The sequence below is a fragment of the Blastomyces dermatitidis genome (genome assembly GCF_000003525.1).
Source record: "Blastomyces dermatitidis ER-3 genomic scaffold supercont1.3, whole genome shotgun sequence".
In the NCBI taxonomy this organism is placed as follows: domain Eukaryota; kingdom Fungi; phylum Ascomycota; class Eurotiomycetes; order Onygenales; family Ajellomycetaceae; genus Blastomyces; species Blastomyces dermatitidis.
The window spans coordinates 5677434-5698495 of NW_025544776.1; the positions used below are offsets into that span (position 1 = coordinate 5677434).

Sequence of the window (21062 nt, forward strand, 5' to 3'; positions counted from 1 at the left end):
CAATATATTTTAACAATGAAGCACTCGATTGAAACTATGTATTCAGAACCCGTGAGATATAGTCGACAGTTGTGGGTCAGGAGGCAAAGTAATATTTCTGGCATTTCCCTTCGAAAAGAGTGTGCATTTGTCGTTCGAGGGAAGAGCGGTTGTTCAGTGCCACAACTTGAAAAGCTGTGATGCCATCAATGCTGATCTCTAAATACCCTACCATTCCCATGATGTGTGACAATAAATGAATCGTTCATTTTCAGTTCGGCTGTCCTGATCTTAAGTTGGTAAACTTAAGCGGCGGTTTCCATGACTGTAAGCTCTGGCTCTCGTTCAAGGGCATTGACTAAAATACGAGAGCATTCAATAAGTATTTGGATTCGGTTGCTCGTTAAATCTCTCTATTGTCTCTCTTCCCTTTCTCTTCGAGTGTTAAGAAATCCGGTCTACCTACTAGCAGCTGCAAATATCATGCCAAACTCATCGACTTCTTCAAACCAGAGCTCGGCCCGTGGATCCATCCGGATCCCAGTATTGATTTCGAATATTTCCCCATGGCGATAATACGGCCCATCCCAGTGGGCTAACCATCGGTTGTATAATGACTCCCACTGCTCGTTTGTCGTGGCTTGCCATAGGTACTTGGGAGCCGGCGCGGGCATATGGTGTAGTTCGCTACAATCAAAGGCTGGTATGCAGTGATACACACTATAACCCCAGTATATAGTGTACAAACTTAGTGCCGCTCGTCGTTTGCAAGTAACGGCTATCCAGCACTCCCAAAAGGGCCGAGTACGTTCGATCTCCTCCTGGAGTACCACGCCCGTTGACACAACGTGCTGAATTATACTCCTCAGCTGCCTTACGAGCTTATCCTCAAGTAGTGGGATGGTCTGTTGGTCATTAGAAGGAAATAAGAGCATAAGGGTATATATCGTCAGCGCTTGCAGAGCTGCGACGAGCTCGGTCTCGTCGAGCGTTTGAAACTGCGAATCTATCAGCCCTAATCCTCAACTCAAATGAAAATACTTTCGCCTAGTAGCATACCGAGTTTGCAATTGTTTGCATTTCTCTCCTCACTGTTTGTTGAACAATGCTGGCTCCTCCGTGAGGCTGTCCATGCCACATTTTTACGAGGGCGAAACAGTTCGTTAGAGGTTCCGGGATAATTCCGTCCGAAACCTGTTTGGGGTGTATGATAGGGGGCAACTGAGTACCTTTGGCCATCATTCGAGGCCAGGTTTGAGCTATTCGAAATAACGTTTGCATGGTGTGACGAGTCAATCCCAGAGCATAAGCGGGTGGCGGAGTTGAGGGTGCTATTTGAACACCTTCGCCGCTACTTGAGTCGGGTATATTTCTAACCAAGGCATAATTGTAGTTCAGGCTATCAACATCGGTATAGCCGTCGAACACAGCTGATAATTCATTCTCAAGCACTCCAAGGTCTGGAGGTAGTATGGAATGGAAATCTAATGTCTCGCTTTCAGGAGTAGGGAGTTCAACCTCCGGGTTAAAGCCACCACACAGTGGATCAGGTCCGAAACGGACATGGCCTTGCAGTGGACTGGTAGATTTTTGACTGTCCTTTTGGGGAAATCCATGGCTTTCAACACCGATTTCCGGGCCTGCAGGGTAGGTGGGATACATGCAGATGGTGTTTCGGAGAGTACATCGAGAACAGGTCGGACGCTTTAAATCACACCGCGTCTTTGCTGCCGAGCACTCACGACAAGCCTTTTGTCGGACAACTGGAGGCCGGCCATCGACACATTTCTTGGTATGTCGAACAAGAGAAGATTCTATAGATCGGTCAGTCTATATACAACCAAGGAGTTCTGAAATTGGGCGGAAGTTGTTCACTCTGAGTAAACCTGAACTTGCACTTTACACATTCGAAGCCACCCGCGTCTTTCATTTTCAATTTAATTTTTATTTCCTCAAGAAACGATAAAGGATTTCAGCCCCATACGCATGCTGGCGGTTCCTCCGTTCCTTTGAGGGGTTTGAAGCATGTAAATAGGGAGGGATCAGCCCGGAGTTCTGGGTTCCGGTTGCAGCTGACAAATTGGCCAACCCTGCCTCATATCAAAAAATATGGTTGCCAAGTGTCTAACGCCAACATCATCACACTACGAGAAACCTATTCCAAGATTACGCTGTCATCACGAGTTGTTCCACTTCGAAGTTGAAATTGTATTCAACCGCTGTGTATGACCCCTATCACCGGCTTAAATCTCTCTCTTGCAGCACGGCCAAACAACCCAAGCAACAAATCGAGTGACGCCTTTAAAACCCGTCAAGTGACGTATGTGAGGAACTAATATCTATGCATACATACACAGCTAGTGAATCACGGCTGTAAGATAGCTGCGGACATGTCCTTACCTTTACCAAGCTCGGTCGGGCCGAACTCAACAAAGGGTCGGCAATGGTTTGTGTTGTTTGGCTGTCGAAAATATTGAGCCTGGGTCAGCACAGGAATAACAGCCGCAGAAATTGAGGAGAGTAGAGAAGAAATTAAAGAGTCGGGTGCCGGTATTATATGCATATTCCCAAGAAAGAGGACAGAAAAGCAAACCGGAGAAGAGAGAAATAAAGCATTTAAATGAAGATACTATATTTGCCTTCCCCGTGTTCTGAAGTAGTCAAGGAATAATAATCAGAAGAGCGAAAATACGAAGCGAACGAAGAAACAACAAATCAAGCTTGAGAAAACGTTAAATGAGCTAGCTCCCTCTAATAAACACAAAAGATTTCTTTGAAAGAATTAGAAAAAGCCCCCGGAATGAATGTAATCTTGTATTTGCAACTGAGGGGTTTCACCAATTATCCACATCCTGATGCTTGAGCGGACGTTCAAGAGACCTGAGCAGTTCATCCAGTTCGATCCAGTTGGAAGAGGTCAACGCAAACTTGCGATGCTTTCTCGTCAATACATGCTGTGTGACCACGGGAGTCAGCTAACAACGGTAACGATAAGGGGAGAAAAAGCGATCTTATGCTTGTAGCTTACCTCCTCAAAATCCTCGAACTTGTCACGACAATTCTCACAGTATCCTGGCTTGGGATCACGCTTCTTCTGCCTGGATCGCGCCGTATTACTCTTCCTGCTGGCCTGCTGGGGCTTCTGTACCTTCTCACCTTCCGACTGGGTGGTGCCGTCTTCATCGATCTGATCGAGGTTGCCGGTCGCCTTACTCTTCGCTGCTCTTGTCACTGGGGCCCTGGAAGCTTTAAGAGCACCAGAAATGTCCGTCATTCTATGCGAAGAGGGAATCCCGCTTCCATTCGCCGATAAGGTACTGTGTCCCTTCTCAAGAACCTTCCTCTTCAATCCGTGCACCTCTTTACTCGTTCCTGCTTTCGCTCCTGGGGCTGCTGCGGTAGATGATACCATCTGCGATCTGATTGCTGACGTGATGTTTGATGGCTGGACTCCAGATGCCGCCGGTTCCCGCGCTAGATAGGTGGCGAGAGAAGCTTTTGCATCAGGGAATGTCTCAAATCCTTTGGTACGAGGAGAGGCGGGTTTTGCTGGCAGCATTAAAAGAGTCTCAACCCGCTTGGGGGCTGGAACAGGTGCTTCTCGTGTAATTGTTTGATTCACACCTTCCTGCGCGTCTTGCAAGGCTCGTTTCTCAACAGAGCGCTCTGGGGGTTGCATTGTCTTTATTTCCGTAGTCGCCGTAGATTTCTCCTTCGTAGCAGGCCACTTATCTTTCGTCTGATTAGCGGTAGCTTTCCGCTTCTCCAATTCTTTTTTCGTTAGCGGTTCATCGATAAAAGGGCATTTCCCCAGCGCAGCGCTCCGAAACTGCGGCCATGCTCCATCCTGTCGCCTGGCAACCTTCGGGTACTCACGGACCATAACTGGTCGAGTCTTCTCTTCGTAATCATGGATATATATAAATGGGCCTTTGAAGGGAATAATTTCTTTCGACGCCAAGATAGAGTCTCGATCTGTAGGTCCATGCAAGCGTTCGTTTCGAAGGACCTGGGACAGATCCGTTTCTGCCCTCCCCCTTCCAGCACCGGATACTGTGCCATTACTACGTGTATAATGACCATGGTGAGCGATATTTTCACCATCATTCATCGTAGATATCACGCGCTGTAATTTCTCAAGGGCCCAGATCTTCATATTCATTTGCCTTGCCCGATATAGGACATCCTTATTATCTCGTCTCGTATCACCCTCCTGCCCTGGCCGCTTGTCGGATATTTTCCTGGGTCTTCCCACTCCCTGGCTGACATGGCTGCTCTCGTAATTCTTCTCCAGAAGTGACGGGTCAACAGTTTGGACAGATCCATCGGCATTTTGTTGGCCCAGAGGAGCATTGGTAGATATCTCTGTGTGATTCGGGGAGTCCATTCCACGAGGGATTGGACGAGCAGTGACAACATGTGTCACTACCTTGGAAAAGAACTTCTCCTCCGTCTGTAAAGAACGTAAGCGACCACATCCAACAAATACCAAATTTGATATGCCTGAACAAACCAACACGGAGAAGAAAAAAGAGAAAAATAACTTACAGCACCAAGAGCCATAATCTGCCTCGAGCACTTGTTCCTAACATCTTCCGGGATACTCTCAAAGTAAAATACAAACTGGGGAAACGCCTTACGATAGTGTTTCTGCCACTGACGAATACTATCCAAAGTTTCCCCCCCAGTCCTATCATATCTGGTTCCTCGCGAATTATGTGCCCTGTCCTTCTCCCTCGCCGCAACAAGCTTCCTTTCGAACGCTGTTGGTTGGGAATTGGTATTCTTGCGCGTAAACACCTTCCCTTCCGTACTGGTCACCGCCAACTTTCGTGGAGATTTGTTGTTCAGGTCACCCTCATTTTTCTCCAGCATCTGCTTCTTCGGGGGAGGTTGCATAAAGAGCATCTCTGTCTGATAATTTCCAGGAAGGTTTCGCTTCCCTGAGGTAATAGCACCTCGATGCGGCGAGTTAGTGCCATTGGGGATGTTGACCAGGGGAACCCGACGGCTCGACATTGCGATCGATGGTTGAGGTGAAGGTGGTATAAATACAGCTGCCATGTATATGTAAGTGATATCCTGCCCGTGAGTGAGAGAAGGAGGGTGGGAAGGAGGGGTATCTTTTGGCCCAAAGTTGAGCACGGGAGGTACCGCACGTCGTGTTATGAGGCAGCCCGAGCTCACGACGCGGTCATGACAAGACAAGAAATGAGGTAATTGGCAATTAACATCAATAGGATACAGATAATTGATTAAAAAAAATAGAAGAATCCCTTGGGGACCCGCAGAGGAGTTAAATGAGTAATCCTGTCAAGTCCCCGTTCACACAGCTGAGGTTTGGAGCTTGTTTGTTTGGAGGAGAGTCCGGGTTGAGGTTGTTTTGCTTGTCAAAACCCGCGCTGTCCGCCAGCCAATAGAAGCGCGCTTGTTGATGGGGGCAAACCCTAACCCTACTAGCGCTGTTTACCGCCAGCCAACTTCGTCGTTAAGGGGTTCGTGCAGTTGACATGCAGCTTTCGGAGACGGTAATAAAATAAAGCAATTCTGAACTATATCTCATATGAGATTATGAAGTGTGAATTTGATATATTTTACAAAGTTGTTGTTCTTCCATGACCGACACCGGCCTAAACACTTGAAAACAAACTACAATAGATCAAGGAATACAAAATTTACACCTGTTTTATTGTACAGTAGACAAATATCACCTCATGGACAGAAACAGTTGTGCCTATCGCAGAGCTTCAATGTCATCGATCTTTTACTCAAGTTAGCAAAGAATCCAAAAGAGAAGGAATTTCCACTCTCATCCTCCTACCTCTTTCACCGCTTCTGTAGTCAGAATAAGCGGGTTCTCTTCTCCAATGCAAACACTATCCTCAATTCGTATTCCGATTCCTCGAAAATGTTTCGGCCACCGCTCGTCGTCTGGGACGTAAATACCACTATGACTTGTTAGTTTAGCATCCTCGCGAAATTATGTTATAGAATAGCTTACGGCTCAATTGTTATACATTGCCCCGCCTCAAGTTCGAGATTTCTTGAATATCCCAAGCAGTCATGCACATCCAATCCAATGTAATGTCCCAGATGGTGAGGGAACAAAGTTGCCATGGCCTACGAAGAAGTGGCAGTTAGCAGTGGTTGAAGTTGATCTTAAATTGAAGGCTGGGAAGAACTCACGCTTCCAGACACATCAAAGCCAAGCGCCTTGAGTTGTTCTCGTAAGCCCTTTTCCGCAATGCCGTGTAGCATATCAAGCGAGAGGCCAGCAGATTCACGACATAGCGATACACATGTACGCTGCACGCTCAGAATGGCATTGTACAATTCCTTCTGTGGCTCTGAAAATTTGCCATTAACTGGCCAAGTGCGCGTAATGTCAGATATATAGCCTCCATATTCCTTAATCACAGTTAGTAAACTCAGAAACATCTTTAAAAAAGGATAAAATGGGGCCCATACACCACCGCCATCAACAAGGACCATGTCTTCGTTTCTACGCCAGTTACGGATAAGTGTCACATCCAGTTAAATTGGCCGTGTTACCGTCATACCTGAGTACATCGTCGTTTCTGACGTAGTGGATGCTTAGCGCATTCTAAAAAACAAATATTAGCTCGCAAAAACAATACAAAAATTATAGGAAGAAAATTTTTACCTGGCCACCAGCAACAACAGGCACAAAAGCCGGGCCATCACAGCCATTCATTTTGAATTGGTACTCTAAAAACGCATGGATATCCTTCTCCTTCGTAAATCCATTTCTCATAGCCTCTGTAAAAGCCCGGCCTGAAGCTTGTCCCGCCTTTCGCATATTTTGTATCTCCCCTTCACTTTTATAGATCCGTAATTCGTTGAGAACTGGGCGCAATGCCCTCATTTTGTGTGAAGCCATAAATTTCTCTAATACACCGTTTTTCTGCTTGAGCAAAGAAAAGAAACGAGATAAAGACGATCGCGACGGGTCGGTAAGCCTGAGGTCTGTATATATTGTAGAAGCATCTGAAAGGATCGATGGAGGAGATGTGCTGATATCGTCAATGCTGCCGCTCTATAAAAAAACAAGAGGTTAGCACAATCCCAAGGAAGCAGATGCATCGTGTATTTTACTATATCAGCATTAAAAACGTCAATCGCGGCCTGGACTCCCGACCGGGCCCCTTCCCATAGCTCCGCTTTTGGGTCTTTCTCGCGAACGTAGAGGTGGAAGATATGATCATTATCCGAACCGTCATTTCCTAGTATATATCAGAACAATCCTAACCATTCTTTTAAACGGCTTAGAAACTCACCAATAATAGCTAATGCGCCGGGCTCATTAAAACCTAGTCCACTCGATAAGCAAAAGTCGCCAGAGAACAGAGTGGAACAATTTTTCGCACCGGTAAGATAGAAGAAATCCGGATCTTGGTGGTACTCGTAGAAAACGCTCCCTGATCTATATTTTATGTCCGAAGCGGCGACGACCGCAATTGCGTTCTTGGGTAGCTTTGACGCAAGCTTGGAGCGGCGATGGGCATATTCGAGGGCGGTAATACCGGGCGTCACTGGAACAAGAACAATATGCCAATTGTCAATTTCGAGGGTCTTCAAATGTCTTTGCATTATAATAAGGGCTCCACATACATTCCCCAGCTTTTAGGATATGTGGATGTGTTTCGTGAAGAGGTTGTCCGAAGCGGAGCTCTGCCGCGGACACTGAAGCGTAGAATCGTCGCGCTGCCAGTTTATTGAATGAGCTTCTTAAAAGACAACCCCTACCGCTGCAGCTAACTGGATAATTGGTCGCATATCGGGCCCATTGGCGCAGGGATGGAAGAGTCCGTGACATAGTTTTGCAATTGCTCCGATAACAATCGACATCATTTGTCTGTTGCCAGAGAAAATGACGACCCTGGAGATTATGCAAAAATGTCTTGGCAAGATTGCCCTAAAATAACTTACACAAGCACTAAAACAATAGACTGATTTCTTCATACAACAATACTGGTTATATTTGAAAATAGAAATATTTTTCAGTTAATCATTCCAGAGAGTAGCTACTCTATAATTCTTATCTTCAATATATGAATTGTTTTGAGATAATGAGACACTATGATAGTGTGTATGTATTTTAGATGAGATTGATAGATTGATTATGGCTAGAAAATTAGAATTTTTTTTTTTTTTTTTCAATCATGCTCACCTTTTTTCCAACCAACCATATCCAACTAGAACCCGCAAAAAAATACCACATAAGGTAAGCTTGAAAATATTATATAAATTTCCCAATGACAACATCGTAAATGTTGGCATAAGTGGTACTGTTCCGCCTCTAACCACCAGCGAAGACTGGTGACCGAGCTCTTTTGCCTAAGTGTCCTAGAGTAAAGAAGAAAGTGCGTCAATATATGCTATATATAATGTACTTTATGATTATGCTAATAGTTCACTCCTTAATGCGGATAGTTGAACACCATCTGGAAATATTTCCGCCTCTCAACAGGATGCTGGGAGCTCCCATTGAGTTACACTGGAACTTTGCGCAACAGACCGACAAATGGCCGAGCCCCAAGAATAACTTGCTTGGGAGTCTCAATGAATTCTTCGAGGAGGAAACTTCTTCCACCACATCTTCCCCAAACAAACTTGAATGTTCCACCACAGAAATAAGTACAAGGCTATGCCTGCTATCAAACGAATCCCGCTCGGATATACAGTATGGGGGGTGGGTTTTGGTGGTTGTCGATTTGCATGTAGAGGCTCCAAGTGGGGATCACTAACTTGCTTAAGTTAAGCTTAAACTAACCGCAAAACCAATCACCATCAGTTTCAACTTGTGCTCTTATTTTTTCGAGTGTTGAAGAGGCATAAAAATGGCTCTTGACCTCAATGATCTGCGCTTAGGCACAACGCGCGGCACTTCATTGGAGAAGTCACAGAGCTGAGGCATCCTCCAACGCCAACGCTAAACCTGTCAAGGAGAAGGCTCGTATTGCGACGAAGATCATACGCCAACAATGAACAAACCTCAAGAAGCATCATGAGCGGCGTCCTTGTTGACAGAACATTTATAAAGAGTGATGGCATCGCTGTGGCCCATTATTCACAGACCTCTCATCCTGATATGGAACCACTTCATTTTCGAACATTACTATGGGCAACAACCAATCGCAGTATAAATTCTCACAATGTTTGAGATAAAACCTACGAAAAGGCCCTCTGAACACAATTCGGAGGTCCCACCTAGCAAGTCCCCAACTAAATATCTCCAACTGTATACCCGCCTGTACCCTGGCCACAAGGCTCTGCTCGCCCCTTCAGATACGGAACCTGCCCAGTATTTTGTGGTCAACAAAGTCCCTCACAAACATGCCAGCCAATGGGTCCCGGTCTTCTGCAGGGGGGACAACCCCAAATATACCCCTGAGACGACCGTCATCGGACGTGCCAGGCGTACTGCCATGTGGACCTCCTTCAAAGTTTGGCTAGGGGACGGTGTCAGCGAAATTCTCAAGAACAAGGACCGACGCAGAAAAGCAAAGAGCTATGCACGTAAGGAGAAATTGCGCAAGTTCTTTTGTCGAGGATCAAAGCCGCCAAAGGAGCCGCTGAAGGATGAGGAGCCGGTGTCTGGGAAGGTGATATTGGTGCGTATGCATCGGTCGGGATTATCGCGGAAGGTCGAGTTTGAGATCGAAGGGACACGGTATAGATGGTCCGGTACACGGAGATTTGCCACGGGCTTCATGAAAGGAGTCAAGGGTTGGTCTCATTGCTTGAAGGTACGTATTCACAGAAGCCGACTAGAGGTAACGTAGCTACATTATGCCGCTATTGTGACCCATGGTATGTTGCTGTCGTATGATTATGGTAATTATTTCTACATAGCTCATCCGTACCTCCGACCACGCCCTAATTGCAACATTTGAAAAGCGCCGTTCAGCACACTACCACCGCTCAATCAAAACCGGACAGCCACCAAATAAGAAGAAACTGTTCATTGGGGCACTTCGTGTTTATGAAGAGGCTTATGAACTGCCAATTGGTGACAATAATGGTGTTGGAGGATCCTCAGTGGCTGCTTTTACGCGCAGAGTGGATGCACTCGCCAGCAACCCGCACAGTCGCGCGAAGGATGAGAAGGATCTCAACCCCGATGGACCACATGTGGGGAATCTCACGGAGGACATGATCATGCTGAGTTGCTGGATTGTGGCGGAGGCTGAGCATCGGTTGCGGTATAAGATTTTTGACGTCCTGCAGGAGATAGGTGAGAATGCTGGAGGGTGAGCTTCAGGTATGGGAGCTGTCGAGTCTGTTCCTCGAGGCGAAACAGTAGGTTTGTGCGGGTTCTTATCGTGTTATCCGAAGGATTGTCAGCATTTCTATAGAATAGGGATCTTTTGTTTTTTATTATGTGGGATGTGGTATGACAGTGGGCGGTTTCTTTTTAAAATCCTTTACTAAGAGTGGTAATAAAGGCTTGTTACAGCATGAAGGCTACACAATCGTCTCCTAGCAGTCTCGCACTATCAGATATCATCGATTAGTGTTGCCATATTTAACATCCGATTTGATACTTCTTCAATACGTCAGATTATACACATGTAGAACCTTGGAAAAAGTGGTTACTCGTCCACTTTTTTCGTATCGGTCGATATTCAGGAGTGCTCTCCACCAACTTACATAGAAAATACCCCCAGCAATGATCCTTTTAGTATAGAGTCTGTGGTTTAAAAGGCAGGATGATGGGATTGTAGTATGTGTTCACTTATGAGCTTCGTCAGGGCGCTAAATAATTTAGCGGGCTGATATGGATGTGAACAGTGAGCTATATAAATAGTTTCTGTCCGAGTTCAAGCTTAAATGGATTGTCGGCCTTTTGCACTGAGAAACGGAAATGAGAAAGCCGATATGCTCCTCTGTACGGTTTAGAGAAATCCACCAAATTCAATCGTAAGAGTGATCAGGCACAATGTCTGCTCCAGCCATTCATAGACACCATAAATCACAGAGCTGTCTGCTGCCCCTCCTCTCCGCGCATCTTCCCTATTCAGGGCCTCTCTTCAGGCGCATCCAGCACTCTCTCATCTACCCATCTGAAACTGCACAGATTCTCGCAACCTTTCCCCCAGCACCAACAGCCGCATCCGTCAACGCGTACTCACCGTGGCTCGTTGTGAGCGTGGATGTCTATGCCGGCAGCGAAACCCAAATGTGGCTCTATTCAAGCGTAGAAGCTGGGGCCTCCGTACCATCGATACAGGAATGGGCTGCGATAGAGGAGCTGCCGTTGGCTATAGGTCAATGGAGCAAACTCGTTCTTGAGCCTGAAATTGTAGTAGAGATATAGGCTCAGGTTCTTTCTCTATGTCTATACATCCAAACACATCTTATCCCGCCATATATCTCATATCTGGAATCGCAAAGGAACGGACGTAACCACCCCCCTGACTCCAACCCACCTACTCCATTTCACGGCAAATCCGTTAAAAAGATTCCGCCCCATCCACCGACATCATTCATGTTTGGCACCTTGCATACAGACATCTACGATCTGTTACAGGCCACGATGACTGGCCCTGAGAAGATACCACCACATTTACCAAGAATCCGCATCCCTCCCCACGATTCTGGAGTTTACATAAAATATATTTTCCACCGGTCTACATACGATCCACCGTGTAAAGAACACGGGAGTGCATCTGAGATTAATGATAGTGATAGTGGCCTTCCCCAAGGGTACCGGTTCCACGACCTCAAGCGTCGTGTGGGAGTCCAGGCGCAACAGGGGGATCTGGTGCTTAGTCGCACCGATATCCCGCGGTCGAAGGTGCGGTCGAAGGAGATCTTAGAGCAAAATCATAGTGTAGCGGTCTACTACGATGGAGGTGCTAATGATACAAGCTCTTCTTGTCCCGGGGGTACGGCCAACAGGGCCCCTGACTATGCCTCAGGGGAAATGCCTGTGGCATGGGCTTTTTCTAGGGCTGGATGGGAGTTTGTGTACCCTCCATGTGGAGGAGGGACACTACGGACACGGATTGGCGAGAGCTATCGGGAGGGAGGTAATGAAGCTAGCGATGGGGGAGGAAGGGGTGTTTACAGCTAGATCTAGATCAAGATCTAGATTTGACAGCGGTGGGATAGGCAAGGGAGAGGATGAATAGTGACCAAGGGTGGGTATTTGCCGATGTTTCACTGCAAAATAAAGTCAGTCGGAGGGTGATGTGGAAACTGGGAGGAGGGAGAGCCAGCATGGACTGTTAAATGGGTTGTTGTGGAGGTTGTGGAGGTTGTGGAGGATTGACATTTGCATCCTCCCCAAAAGGGATGTGCTTCTGGCACATGCATGGACTGTACAATGTACAGTACATTACTGTATATCGGCCGACGGACCTAAATAGACAGCCATAACATCACTCATATAACTACTCTAAGTTTGCATGAATTTTGATCCGTGCCTCGTTTGCTCGAGAATTTTTGCGTGCGTTGGAAGAGCTCATCGTCATGGCGCCGAATACGAGGCTATTATTCTTCAGTCGCAAATCCGCCGCCGATAGGCTGTGAAAACCGAAAACGTCCCCCCACACGTTTTAGAATACGGCAGTGGCTTTCCATTATTGATGATTAGTAGCTAGTGGAAGGGCGCAAAGCATCGGTCAACGTCAAAAATTAGTGGCGGAGTTTGTCAAAAAGTGCGCCGGTGGTAGCCCTGGAATAACAAGCCCCAGACTTGCCCCTCCAACCAGAGGAGTCATACACAAACGAGCAAAAACATTTAAGGCTGAGAGTCTCCTCAGCTTTTCTGGGTTTCCAATTCTTCCGTGATTCAGCCCGTCCTGCTCTGAATCTATACAATCCTTGATAAGCATTTTGGATACTCCGTGCCGAAAAGAGTGCCTTTATCCAGCTGTTACCTCTCTTGTATATATCGAAGGGTATATACCTATATCACGTTTGAAGCTACGCCATCGCGTCACAGTACCAGGTTTGGAACAATTGAGACAATGGGGAAGTCACTGGTTTATCCAAAACTCCCCAGGAGCGCATTGAACCGGTACAAACACCGGGGTAGGCTTCCCTCCATACAGACCCTATTTCCACAGAGATTCATACATACCTCTACTCCCCGACAGCAGCCATCAATTAATACGTAAGATCCAGGAACCTACGACTTGGGCCAAATTCACTCCATTGTCAATGAATCTGCCGTCCTACATGTTGCCTTTCCCGCAGGCCCTGACGATCCATTCCCGGCCGTCCTTCCCATGATTGGCCAGATGGGCTCATTCGAATATCCGTCCGCAGACATAAATGAGCCTCTGGACTGCTACCTGCATGGCTACGTCAGTTCGCGAATCATGAATCTTGCTCGAGCTACCAACGGCGAGGGCGAGAACCCGGGGCTCCCAGTCTGCATCTCCGCCGCACACGTGGATGGCTTCATCCTCTCCCTCACCCCTAACTCGCACAGCTACAATTACCGCTCAGCCATACTGCATGGGTACGCCCAAGTTGTCACAGACGAGGCGGAAAAGCACTGGGCCATGAAAATAGTGACCGACGGCGTCGTGGAGAATCGCTATGATAATACGCGCGTGCCGCCCAACAAGGTAGAAATGACGTCGACGTCGATACTACGGGTGAGGATTGTGGATGGCAGTGGGAAGATCAGGGATGGTGGTCCGTCGGACGATACGGACGACCGTGAGGATAAAGAGCTTACAAGCAGAGTATGGACGGGAGTGGTACCTGTTTGGCAGGAGATGGGGGAGCCGATTCCCGCACCGGAGAATGAGGTGGAAGAGGTTCCGGAGCATATTAAGAGGTTTATAGAGAAGGTTAATGGGAGGAATAAGGCGTATGCTCGTGGCGCTGCGGTGGCTGGGTTGCCAAAGAAAGAGAAACATTAATGTTGTGTTGGTTTTTTTTTAGAAAAAAACATAGGTATATATATGTTTATAAATATGCAAGAAGGCAGTCTACGGAGTAAATAGGGGCTAGAAATGGACACCACAGCGTACTGTGTATAGATTAATGGGTAGGCTTGCATAACGTATAACTACTTCCACAGCAATTAAGAGTGAGAATAAATATCCTTCATAATGGTTTTGAATTGAAATGTATGAACCTGTCTGGATTCTAAATGAGTTCACAGCTTCGCCGGCAGTTACCGTCTTGTTAGGTAAATTGGGAGATAAATATTTTGACGGGAGCGGAGTTAGTTAGTTAAACCAACCAGACCAGTGACCAGTTAAAGGCCTCGGATCGTCCATATATGGACATATCGCAGCAAGCCAAGCCGCAAACTCCACTAGAGCTAATCCGTACAGAAGGTCCAAGCCAGCCTCCCTTCTCCATGCCAATAACTCGGAATCAGGTCCCATGCAGTTGGTATTTTTGCTATCTTCATTCATCCTGCATTTCATGAGAGGAGAGTAGTTCGGAACAAAGGAATAATTTCCTCTACTTATATCACCAGAGCCTGTTTCCATATATCTCTGAGCTTCAGTGTCCCGCCCCCAAACCCCGCATTTCAAACCTCAACTTCCCAAACCTCCCAAACCTAGAGCATGGCTGCCGCAATTCAGCCGTCGATCCTGTCTGAGTCGGAGAGACGATCATTCTCGGAGTATCTTCAGAACTCTAGAAATGTGGTGGCCCTTCTTGGAGCCGGCCTTTCGGCTGCATCAGGCCTTCCAACATTCCGTGGTGCTGGCGGGGTATGGCGGTCCTATCCTGCGAGCTCACTCGCGACCCCAGGGGCTTTTAAGGCGAATCCAGGCTTCGTTTGGCAATTCTACAGCTATAGACGACATATGGCTCTGAAAGCGAAACCGAATAGAGCACATTTCGCTCTCGCCGAGTTGGCAAGAAGGAATCCCAATTTCATTACTTTGACCCAGAATGTAGATGGTATGACCATGTGGGAATTTTAATATGCCATATACATTGTGTACGGAGTATGTTCTTAGTTAAAGTGACTGTGAGTGTTAACAGTTGCGCACAATTCAATACATAGGCCTTTCCACACGAGCTAACCATCCGCCATCCCAACTCCACGTCCTCCATGGCTCCCTCTTCGACGTAAAGTGCGCCTCTCCCTCCTGTGATTACAGTAGAGAGGATTACAATGACCCCATCGTGCCAGTACTTGATATCCCGAAAGCTGCTCCTGAACCCGTCCCCTCCGCACACGACAAGACAGGCGAAGAGGCTACCAAGTCTCTTTATACTGCCATGGAATGGAAAGGCGAGCCTCATCCCTCAGCAGGGGAGACAGCAACCGCAGCACATACGGAGGGCGTAGAGCTCGATATCTCCAACGCAGACGTACCCATTCCACGCGTCACATTCGCGGACCTACCCCAGTGCCCCCAATGCAAGAACAATATCCTCCGGCCGGACGTGGTATGGTTTGGCGAATCGCTCCCAACTAAGACTCTAGAGTATGTTGATAAGTGGATTGAGGATGCGGATACGATTGATCTTATGCTTGTCATCGGGACCACGGCGCAGGTTTTCCCTGCTGCGGGATATGTGGAGATGGCACGCGAAAAAAGGGCGCGTGTGGCAGTTATTAATATGGATAGTAGCGACACGCCTCCAGCCGGGATGCGGCCTGGGGATTGGTTTTTCCAGGGCGATGCAAGCATGATTGTGCCTGAGCTTTTCAAGGATGTTATTGGAGATGTCTAATGTACTTGGGATATATTGGTAGGTTGGTGTTTTCTGTCGCTTTGATTGAGAATTCAGATTGCCAAACCCCCTTTAAATTTAGACCTGTGTCTATCATTACAGCTTCACGTTCTCGGTATCTAAGTGGTAGAGGAATATACACGTATCCTCGGAAGTTAATGTGATCGGGGTTATGGCAGGCTCCTTGGTTTGCTTTCTTTTTGTGGTTTCGAAGGTTGGATATGCGTCACGATGGGCAATTGGGAGTTCCACTTCGCCCTTACCGGATTGCTTCTCGGGATAAACATGGTATATGCAGGCGATTATTCAGCTAATTTTATACACTTTAACTATATATCTACAGTATGAATGCTATAAATGCAGCCTTAAAGCGATGCGTTAACTACCTAGGTATTTACAAAATACGCAAGAGAGCATTACCCTAGCTAGGAAGTGCTTAGCGGGTCATGGCTAGTAGGAACGTTTTTCTACTAACTTCAACGTGCTGTGAGTTTATAATGGGAAAGAAGCTCAGCAAATTGGATGAAAGATAAAATGGATCAATAGTTTACATCTTAACGCAATCCAGAGAGCTGAGAATAGAAGGCGCCATATTTCCAACGTTTCCGCTGAGCGTTCCACCCCCCAATAATCTAACTGCAATTTAATTGGTCCGGAGGTTTGACCTTGGAATGTCCAGAAATTGGCTTGGTATATGACTAAGCATTGTGGTTGCCATGACATACTGCGTACATCCAAACACAGAAAAACATAACGCTCTACACCTGCGATGGCGACAGATATTGAGAAGATACACAACCACAACGTGTGGTCGTTTGCCTGAACCTCCACTATTTATTGCCAGGCATGCTCACAGCCATATACTAGAGTTTTTTGCTACCAGGAACTAGCAAAGGTACGAAAAATGTTTAGACACCCACGAGAGCAGGGTTTGTCCCTAATATATATACCTCGCGTTCCGCGTTTTAAAAGGACATCTTTTACCTGCAGATCACGGACCTGTGTGATACCCAGGCTGCCTCAAATCAAGATATCAGACTAATACGTTTATTTTTCCCATGTTCCAAGCAGATATCCGCCCACACCGTCAATATAATAGAACACGAACGACCCGGTTAGTTGGCGTTGAATTATAGAAGGGTATTGGCTCCACGACAAACGGAAATTTGACAGGGCCAGTGAGAATTACTGGCTTCTTACCGCCGGAAAATCTTGGTCTGGGTAAGATCTGGGGACCTGAGGATCTGTAACAATGGTGAAGGAACGAGAGCCTCCACGGGCCCCTGGCCTTCCGGCAGAAAAGAACGACAAGGCCCAGAGTAGACAGTCCTCGCAGCCAGGATTTGGGCAATCAGCTCCCCTAAGTTCATTACATCAGAGCAAGGGCCACCCGTTCATCATCCCGAAGGCCAATAAGCCACGCCCAGAACATCATCAGCCGCCGCCACGACCCGAAGCACAACTCCAGGGGAAGGATTATCGACTCAATCATGACCAGGCACCAACCACGACCCTAAAGCATGGAGGCAGTATTTCCTCCCTGAGTCAGAGATATACAGGATACGATCCCCTGCGACCTGTAAAGCCATCAGAGTACAGCAATTCTCGAAGGCTACCAGGCGATGACAGTGTATACGAGATAGTTAAGCCGTCAAATAACAATCGCACCACGCAACCTGCTCCCATCCCTATATTCACCTCTCTAACAAAGCCGAAGATGTCAAGACCGTTAAGCAACTTGCAGAATTTCATCGATCTTACTGGCACTGCGACAAACGCCCGGCTCTATGAAGAAGAAATTGGCGCCATGGATGCTTATAGCTATGTTGATGTAGAAAAGGCAAATGAGAATATCAAGGCTCTGTTGGAAGGCGCTTTTGAGGATGAAGATGATAAACCTCGCACGAGGCAGCGTCGAAAAAAGATTGAGGACGAGATCAATGCTCTTGCTAGTAAGCTTCAGAAAGTTGCTGTTGGTGGGACCGCTGACGAGGGAGAAGACGAGGAAGAGGAAGAGGAGGAAGAAGACGATGGCACTGTTGAGGGGTTGAAGATCAAACTCCTTCCCCACCAGCGAGAGGGCGTCGATTGGATGAGGGATAAGGAATCTGGTGTCAAAAAGACACGAGGCGTGATTCCCAAAGGCGGAATTCTCGCTGATGATATGGGTCTGGGCAAAACCATTCAGACGATCGCATTGATGCTTACGAACCCTCGCCACCCAAAAGAAAAGGTGGAGGCCATGGAGGACAAAGATAAAAAACAGAAGAAAATACCCGCTGAAGTTGGGAAAGGCACATTGGTGGTTGCACCCCTTGCACTGATTAAGCAATGGGAATCCGAAATTGAGAGCAAAGTTACAGACTCCCACCGATTACGCGTCTGTGTATATCATGGACCTCAGCGAACGAAACACGCCGATAGTCTATCGCATTTCGATGTTGTGATTACCACATATGGTACCCTCAGTTCCGAGCATGCAAGCTCCGAAAAGAAACCTACAGGATGTTTCGCCAACCATTGGTACAGAATTATCCTTGATGAAGCACATACCATCAAAAACCGCAATGCCAAAGCAACCCAGGCGGCCTGTGCACTGAGATCTGAATATAGGTGGTGTCTCACTGGTACTCCCATGCAGAATAATCTGGATGAATTACAGAGCTTGATCAATTTCCTCCGTATTAAACCGTACAATGATCTTGCAGCATGGCGAGAGCAGATCACTAAACCATTAAATAATGGGAGAGGCGGCTTAGCCATCCGGAGGCTACAAGTTTATCTCAAAGCGTTTATGAAGCGTCGGACGAAAGATGTCTTGAAATTGGATGGCGGATTGGGTCAGGGAAGCTCTGACAGTAAGGGAGAAAACAAGGAATCGCCACACGGATTCAGAATCACCAATCGCGAAGTCTTGAAAGTTGAGGCGGAATTCACCCCCGCGGAACGGGCGTTTTACAAACGGCTGGAACAGCGGACTGATAAGACTCTAGAACGCATGATTGGCGGCGACAATATCAACTATGCAAGCGCATTGGTTCTTCTCCTTCGTCTCCGCCAGGCGTGCAATCATCCTGATCTTGTAAAGAGTGACCTTGCTCAAGACAAAGATGTGTTGATGAACAATTTTGGAGGCAGTAGCCAATCCAAAACGGCCAAGGGAGAAGAAGATATTGATAGCATCGCTAATCTTATGGGTGGACTAAGCGTCACGACTAAACTTTGTGATGTTTGTCAGGCAGAGCTGAGTTCCAAGGAAGCAACGAGTGGCGCGAGTAGATGTGCGGAATGCGAGGCTGATCTGCAGACTCAAGCCATTAGCCCTCGGAAAAAGAGCGATAAGAAAAAGAAGAAGAAAGATAAGAAGTTAAAGAATAAAAAGAAACACCGGGAATCCACAGATCGTAATTCGTCCGCTGAGATTTCTGAAGTGCGTCGAGTGCGATTGCAAAAGCAGCGTCTCATTGTCGACAGTGACGACGAAGATGATGACGGGGAATGGCTTGTTCCAGATGGTGAACGACAGGTTGAAAAACTTGGGAACACTGGTGGAACTGATGATGAGGATGCTGAAGGTGGCGGTGAATGGCTAGGATCTGATGATTCTGAAACCGACGAGGATGAAGAAGACGAAACTAGAGACGGCTCAGGGAAGACAACGGAAGTTATCAATCTCGATTCTGACGAGGATGTGGACGAAACTGATGGCGATGAAAGCGATGATGAGCCCGAAACTCCAGATCATCTTGCTTCGACAAAGATTAGACATCTAATGAAGATTCTAAAAAAAGAGTCTGGGGACTACAAATTCATCGTTTTTTCGTTCTTCACCTCTATGCTTAATAAAATCGAACCCTTCCTGAAGGATTCTCATATTGGCTATGCGCGCTACGATGGTGCGATGAGAAACGACCTACGAGAACACAGTCTTGATAGGCTACGCAATTCCCCGAAGACTAGAGTACTTCTCTGCAGTTTGCGTGCTGGCTCCCTCGGATTAAATTTAACAGCTGCGAGCAGAGTTGTCATTTTGGAGCCCTTCTGGAATCCGGTATGATCCGTCTCCACCATCCACGAAGCTTTTTTCTTTTCAAAATTCCAAAATCTAGGCTAACACTTAACCGGACTATCACAGTTCGTCGAAGAACAAGCGATTGACCGCGTCCATCGCCTTAACCAAACGGTCGACGTGAAAATCTACAAACTAACCATCAAGGGTACCGTGGAAGAGCGTATCGTCGACCTTCAAGAACGCAAACGCGAACTCGCCAACGCCACCATTGAGGGCAAGACCGCCGCCGCCAAACTCACCATGAAGGATATGATGGCGCTCTTCAGCCATGAAGCTAGCGCGCGGTACAGTGGTGAGGATGATCACAAGCTGGATCTTTCGGGGAAGACAAGATTGCTAGGGTCGAGAGATGACGACGATCGGCTTCTTCATGGCGTGTCCACGTCTGATCAAAGTCGAAGAGCGACGCCTCCGCTTATGCAGAGCAAGAATAGTAGTCGGCAGCCCACGCCTGAAAGCTCTGTTTATGGGCGGAGGTGGTGAAGGGTAGACAGTTATTTTTGAAGCCCATGTGCTCTTTAGACAAGGGCCAGAGCATATGCTGAGCGGCCCTCTTTGCCGTTTTTCCAATATTTATATCTGTGATGTCTGGCGACTTTAGGTGGGATTTGGGCTGGATATGGTTTTGCATATGGTTGTTGGGTATGGGAAATGATCTAGATCTGATTTTTTCTTTTTCTTTTTCTTTTTTTTTTTTTTTTTTCAAAAGGGGGTTTTGTTCTTCCTTTCTATGGGGCCTTCGATTCCTTCTAGAAGCTAGGTGGTTCCCCTTTTAATTGCCCCTTTTCTTGCCTGCCTATAATCACAATTTTTGGTCGTGTCATACTGGATGTGCGGCTTGTTTGGGAACAACGGAAAATGACAAACTACATGATAGAGTAATAGAGTGTCTGTCACATAGGGGTGATGTATATGTATCTTTGTTTATTTTAATGATGTCACGATTGAAATTTGCATTGATAGAGGAACACTGGGCAAATTCATTATAGCAGTCCCATCGATAATAATTACGGCGCACCGCCTTGAGCAACCCACCGACGATACATACATAGTATATAGTTGTATAAAGAGGACCCTTGCAACAAACCATTATTACCCCCGAGATTGCGTAATTCGTACGTATCTTTTGGATAATGATGTTCATCTATAGTATCCCTATATACGGCATTACGGATTTCTATTCTTTGTTTAAGCCCATCGTGCTACACTGCTACACTACACGTAAACGGAGAAAGAAATAATTCTCTCTTTCTCTCTCTCTCTCTTTTTTTTTTTTTTTTTTTTTTTTTTTTTTTTTTTTTTTTTCCCTCTCTTTCTCGCA

At 46.8% G+C, this 21062-nt stretch overlaps 8 protein-coding genes across 8 annotated transcripts; 6 read left to right on the forward strand and 2 right to left on the reverse strand.

The window, feature by feature from the left end:
- Positions 1 to 284: 284 nt before the first annotated feature.
- Positions 285 to 5043, reverse strand: BDCG_16741 (regulatory subunit for Cdc7p protein kinase; the record flags this gene model as incomplete). Its single annotated transcript, XM_045425933.1, has 6 exons — positions 285 to 337; positions 446 to 977; positions 1039 to 1793; positions 2380 to 2440; positions 3008 to 4432; positions 4528 to 5043. The coding sequence occupies 6 exons, from the start codon at positions 5041 to 5043 to the stop codon at positions 285 to 287; spliced, it is 3342 nt and encodes a 1113-aa protein (XP_045280423.1).
- Positions 5044 to 5419: 376 nt separating this feature from the next.
- Positions 5420 to 8062, reverse strand: BDCG_03403 (xaa-Pro aminopeptidase). Its single transcript, XM_045419001.1, has 11 exons — positions 7612 to 8062; positions 7368 to 7532; positions 7278 to 7310; positions 7096 to 7223; positions 6644 to 7036; positions 6540 to 6583; positions 6448 to 6481; positions 6166 to 6387; positions 5981 to 6099; positions 5801 to 5927; positions 5420 to 5740 (listed from the first exon to the last, which is right to left on the reverse strand). The coding sequence occupies exons 1-11, from the start codon at positions 7814 to 7816 to the stop codon at positions 5714 to 5716; spliced, it is 1497 nt and encodes a 498-aa protein (XP_045275446.1). The 5' UTR covers positions 7817 to 8062; the 3' UTR covers positions 5420 to 5713.
- Positions 8063 to 8779: 717 nt separating this feature from the next.
- On the forward strand, positions 8780 to 10759 carry BDCG_03405 (uncharacterized protein). Its single transcript, XM_045419002.1, has 2 exons — positions 8780 to 9749; positions 9856 to 10759. The coding sequence occupies exons 1-2, from the start codon at positions 9156 to 9158 to the stop codon at positions 10255 to 10257; spliced, it is 996 nt and encodes a 331-aa protein (XP_045275447.1). The 5' UTR covers positions 8780 to 9155; the 3' UTR covers positions 10258 to 10759.
- Positions 10760 to 10942: 183 nt separating this feature from the next.
- On the forward strand, positions 10943 to 11320 carry BDCG_16742 (uncharacterized protein; the record flags this gene model as incomplete). Its single annotated transcript, XM_045425934.1, has 1 exon — positions 10943 to 11320. The coding sequence occupies one exon, from the start codon at positions 10943 to 10945 to the stop codon at positions 11318 to 11320; it is 378 nt and encodes a 125-aa protein (XP_045280424.1).
- Positions 11321 to 11539: 219 nt separating this feature from the next.
- On the forward strand, positions 11540 to 12079 carry BDCG_16743 (uncharacterized protein; the record flags this gene model as incomplete). Its single annotated transcript, XM_045425935.1, has 1 exon — positions 11540 to 12079. One exon carries the CDS (start codon positions 11540 to 11542, stop codon positions 12077 to 12079), a length of 540 nt encoding a protein of 179 aa, XP_045280425.1.
- Positions 12080 to 12240: 161 nt separating this feature from the next.
- BDCG_03407 (uncharacterized protein) lies at positions 12241 to 14206 on the forward strand. Its single transcript, XM_045419003.1, has 2 exons — positions 12241 to 13041; positions 13135 to 14206. Exons 1-2 carry the CDS (start codon positions 12978 to 12980, stop codon positions 13881 to 13883), a joined length of 813 nt encoding a protein of 270 aa, XP_045275448.1. The 5' UTR covers positions 12241 to 12977; the 3' UTR covers positions 13884 to 14206.
- A 4-nt stretch (positions 14207 to 14210) lies between these two features.
- BDCG_03408 (SIR2 family histone deacetylase) lies at positions 14211 to 16359 on the forward strand. The gene is made up of 2 exons (XM_045419004.1): positions 14211 to 14886; positions 14993 to 16359. The coding sequence occupies exons 1-2, from the start codon at positions 14544 to 14546 to the stop codon at positions 15667 to 15669; spliced, it is 1020 nt and encodes a 339-aa protein (XP_045275449.1). The 5' UTR covers positions 14211 to 14543; the 3' UTR covers positions 15670 to 16359.
- Positions 16360 to 16421: 62 nt separating this feature from the next.
- On the forward strand, positions 16422 to 20999 carry BDCG_03409 (SNF2 family helicase/ATPase). Its single transcript, XM_045419005.1, has 3 exons — positions 16422 to 16564; positions 16741 to 19720; positions 19805 to 20999. Exons 2-3 carry the CDS (start codon positions 16922 to 16924, stop codon positions 20222 to 20224), a joined length of 3219 nt encoding a protein of 1072 aa, XP_045275450.1. The 5' UTR covers positions 16422 to 16564; positions 16741 to 16921; the 3' UTR covers positions 20225 to 20999.
- Positions 21000 to 21062: the final 63 nt, after the last annotated feature.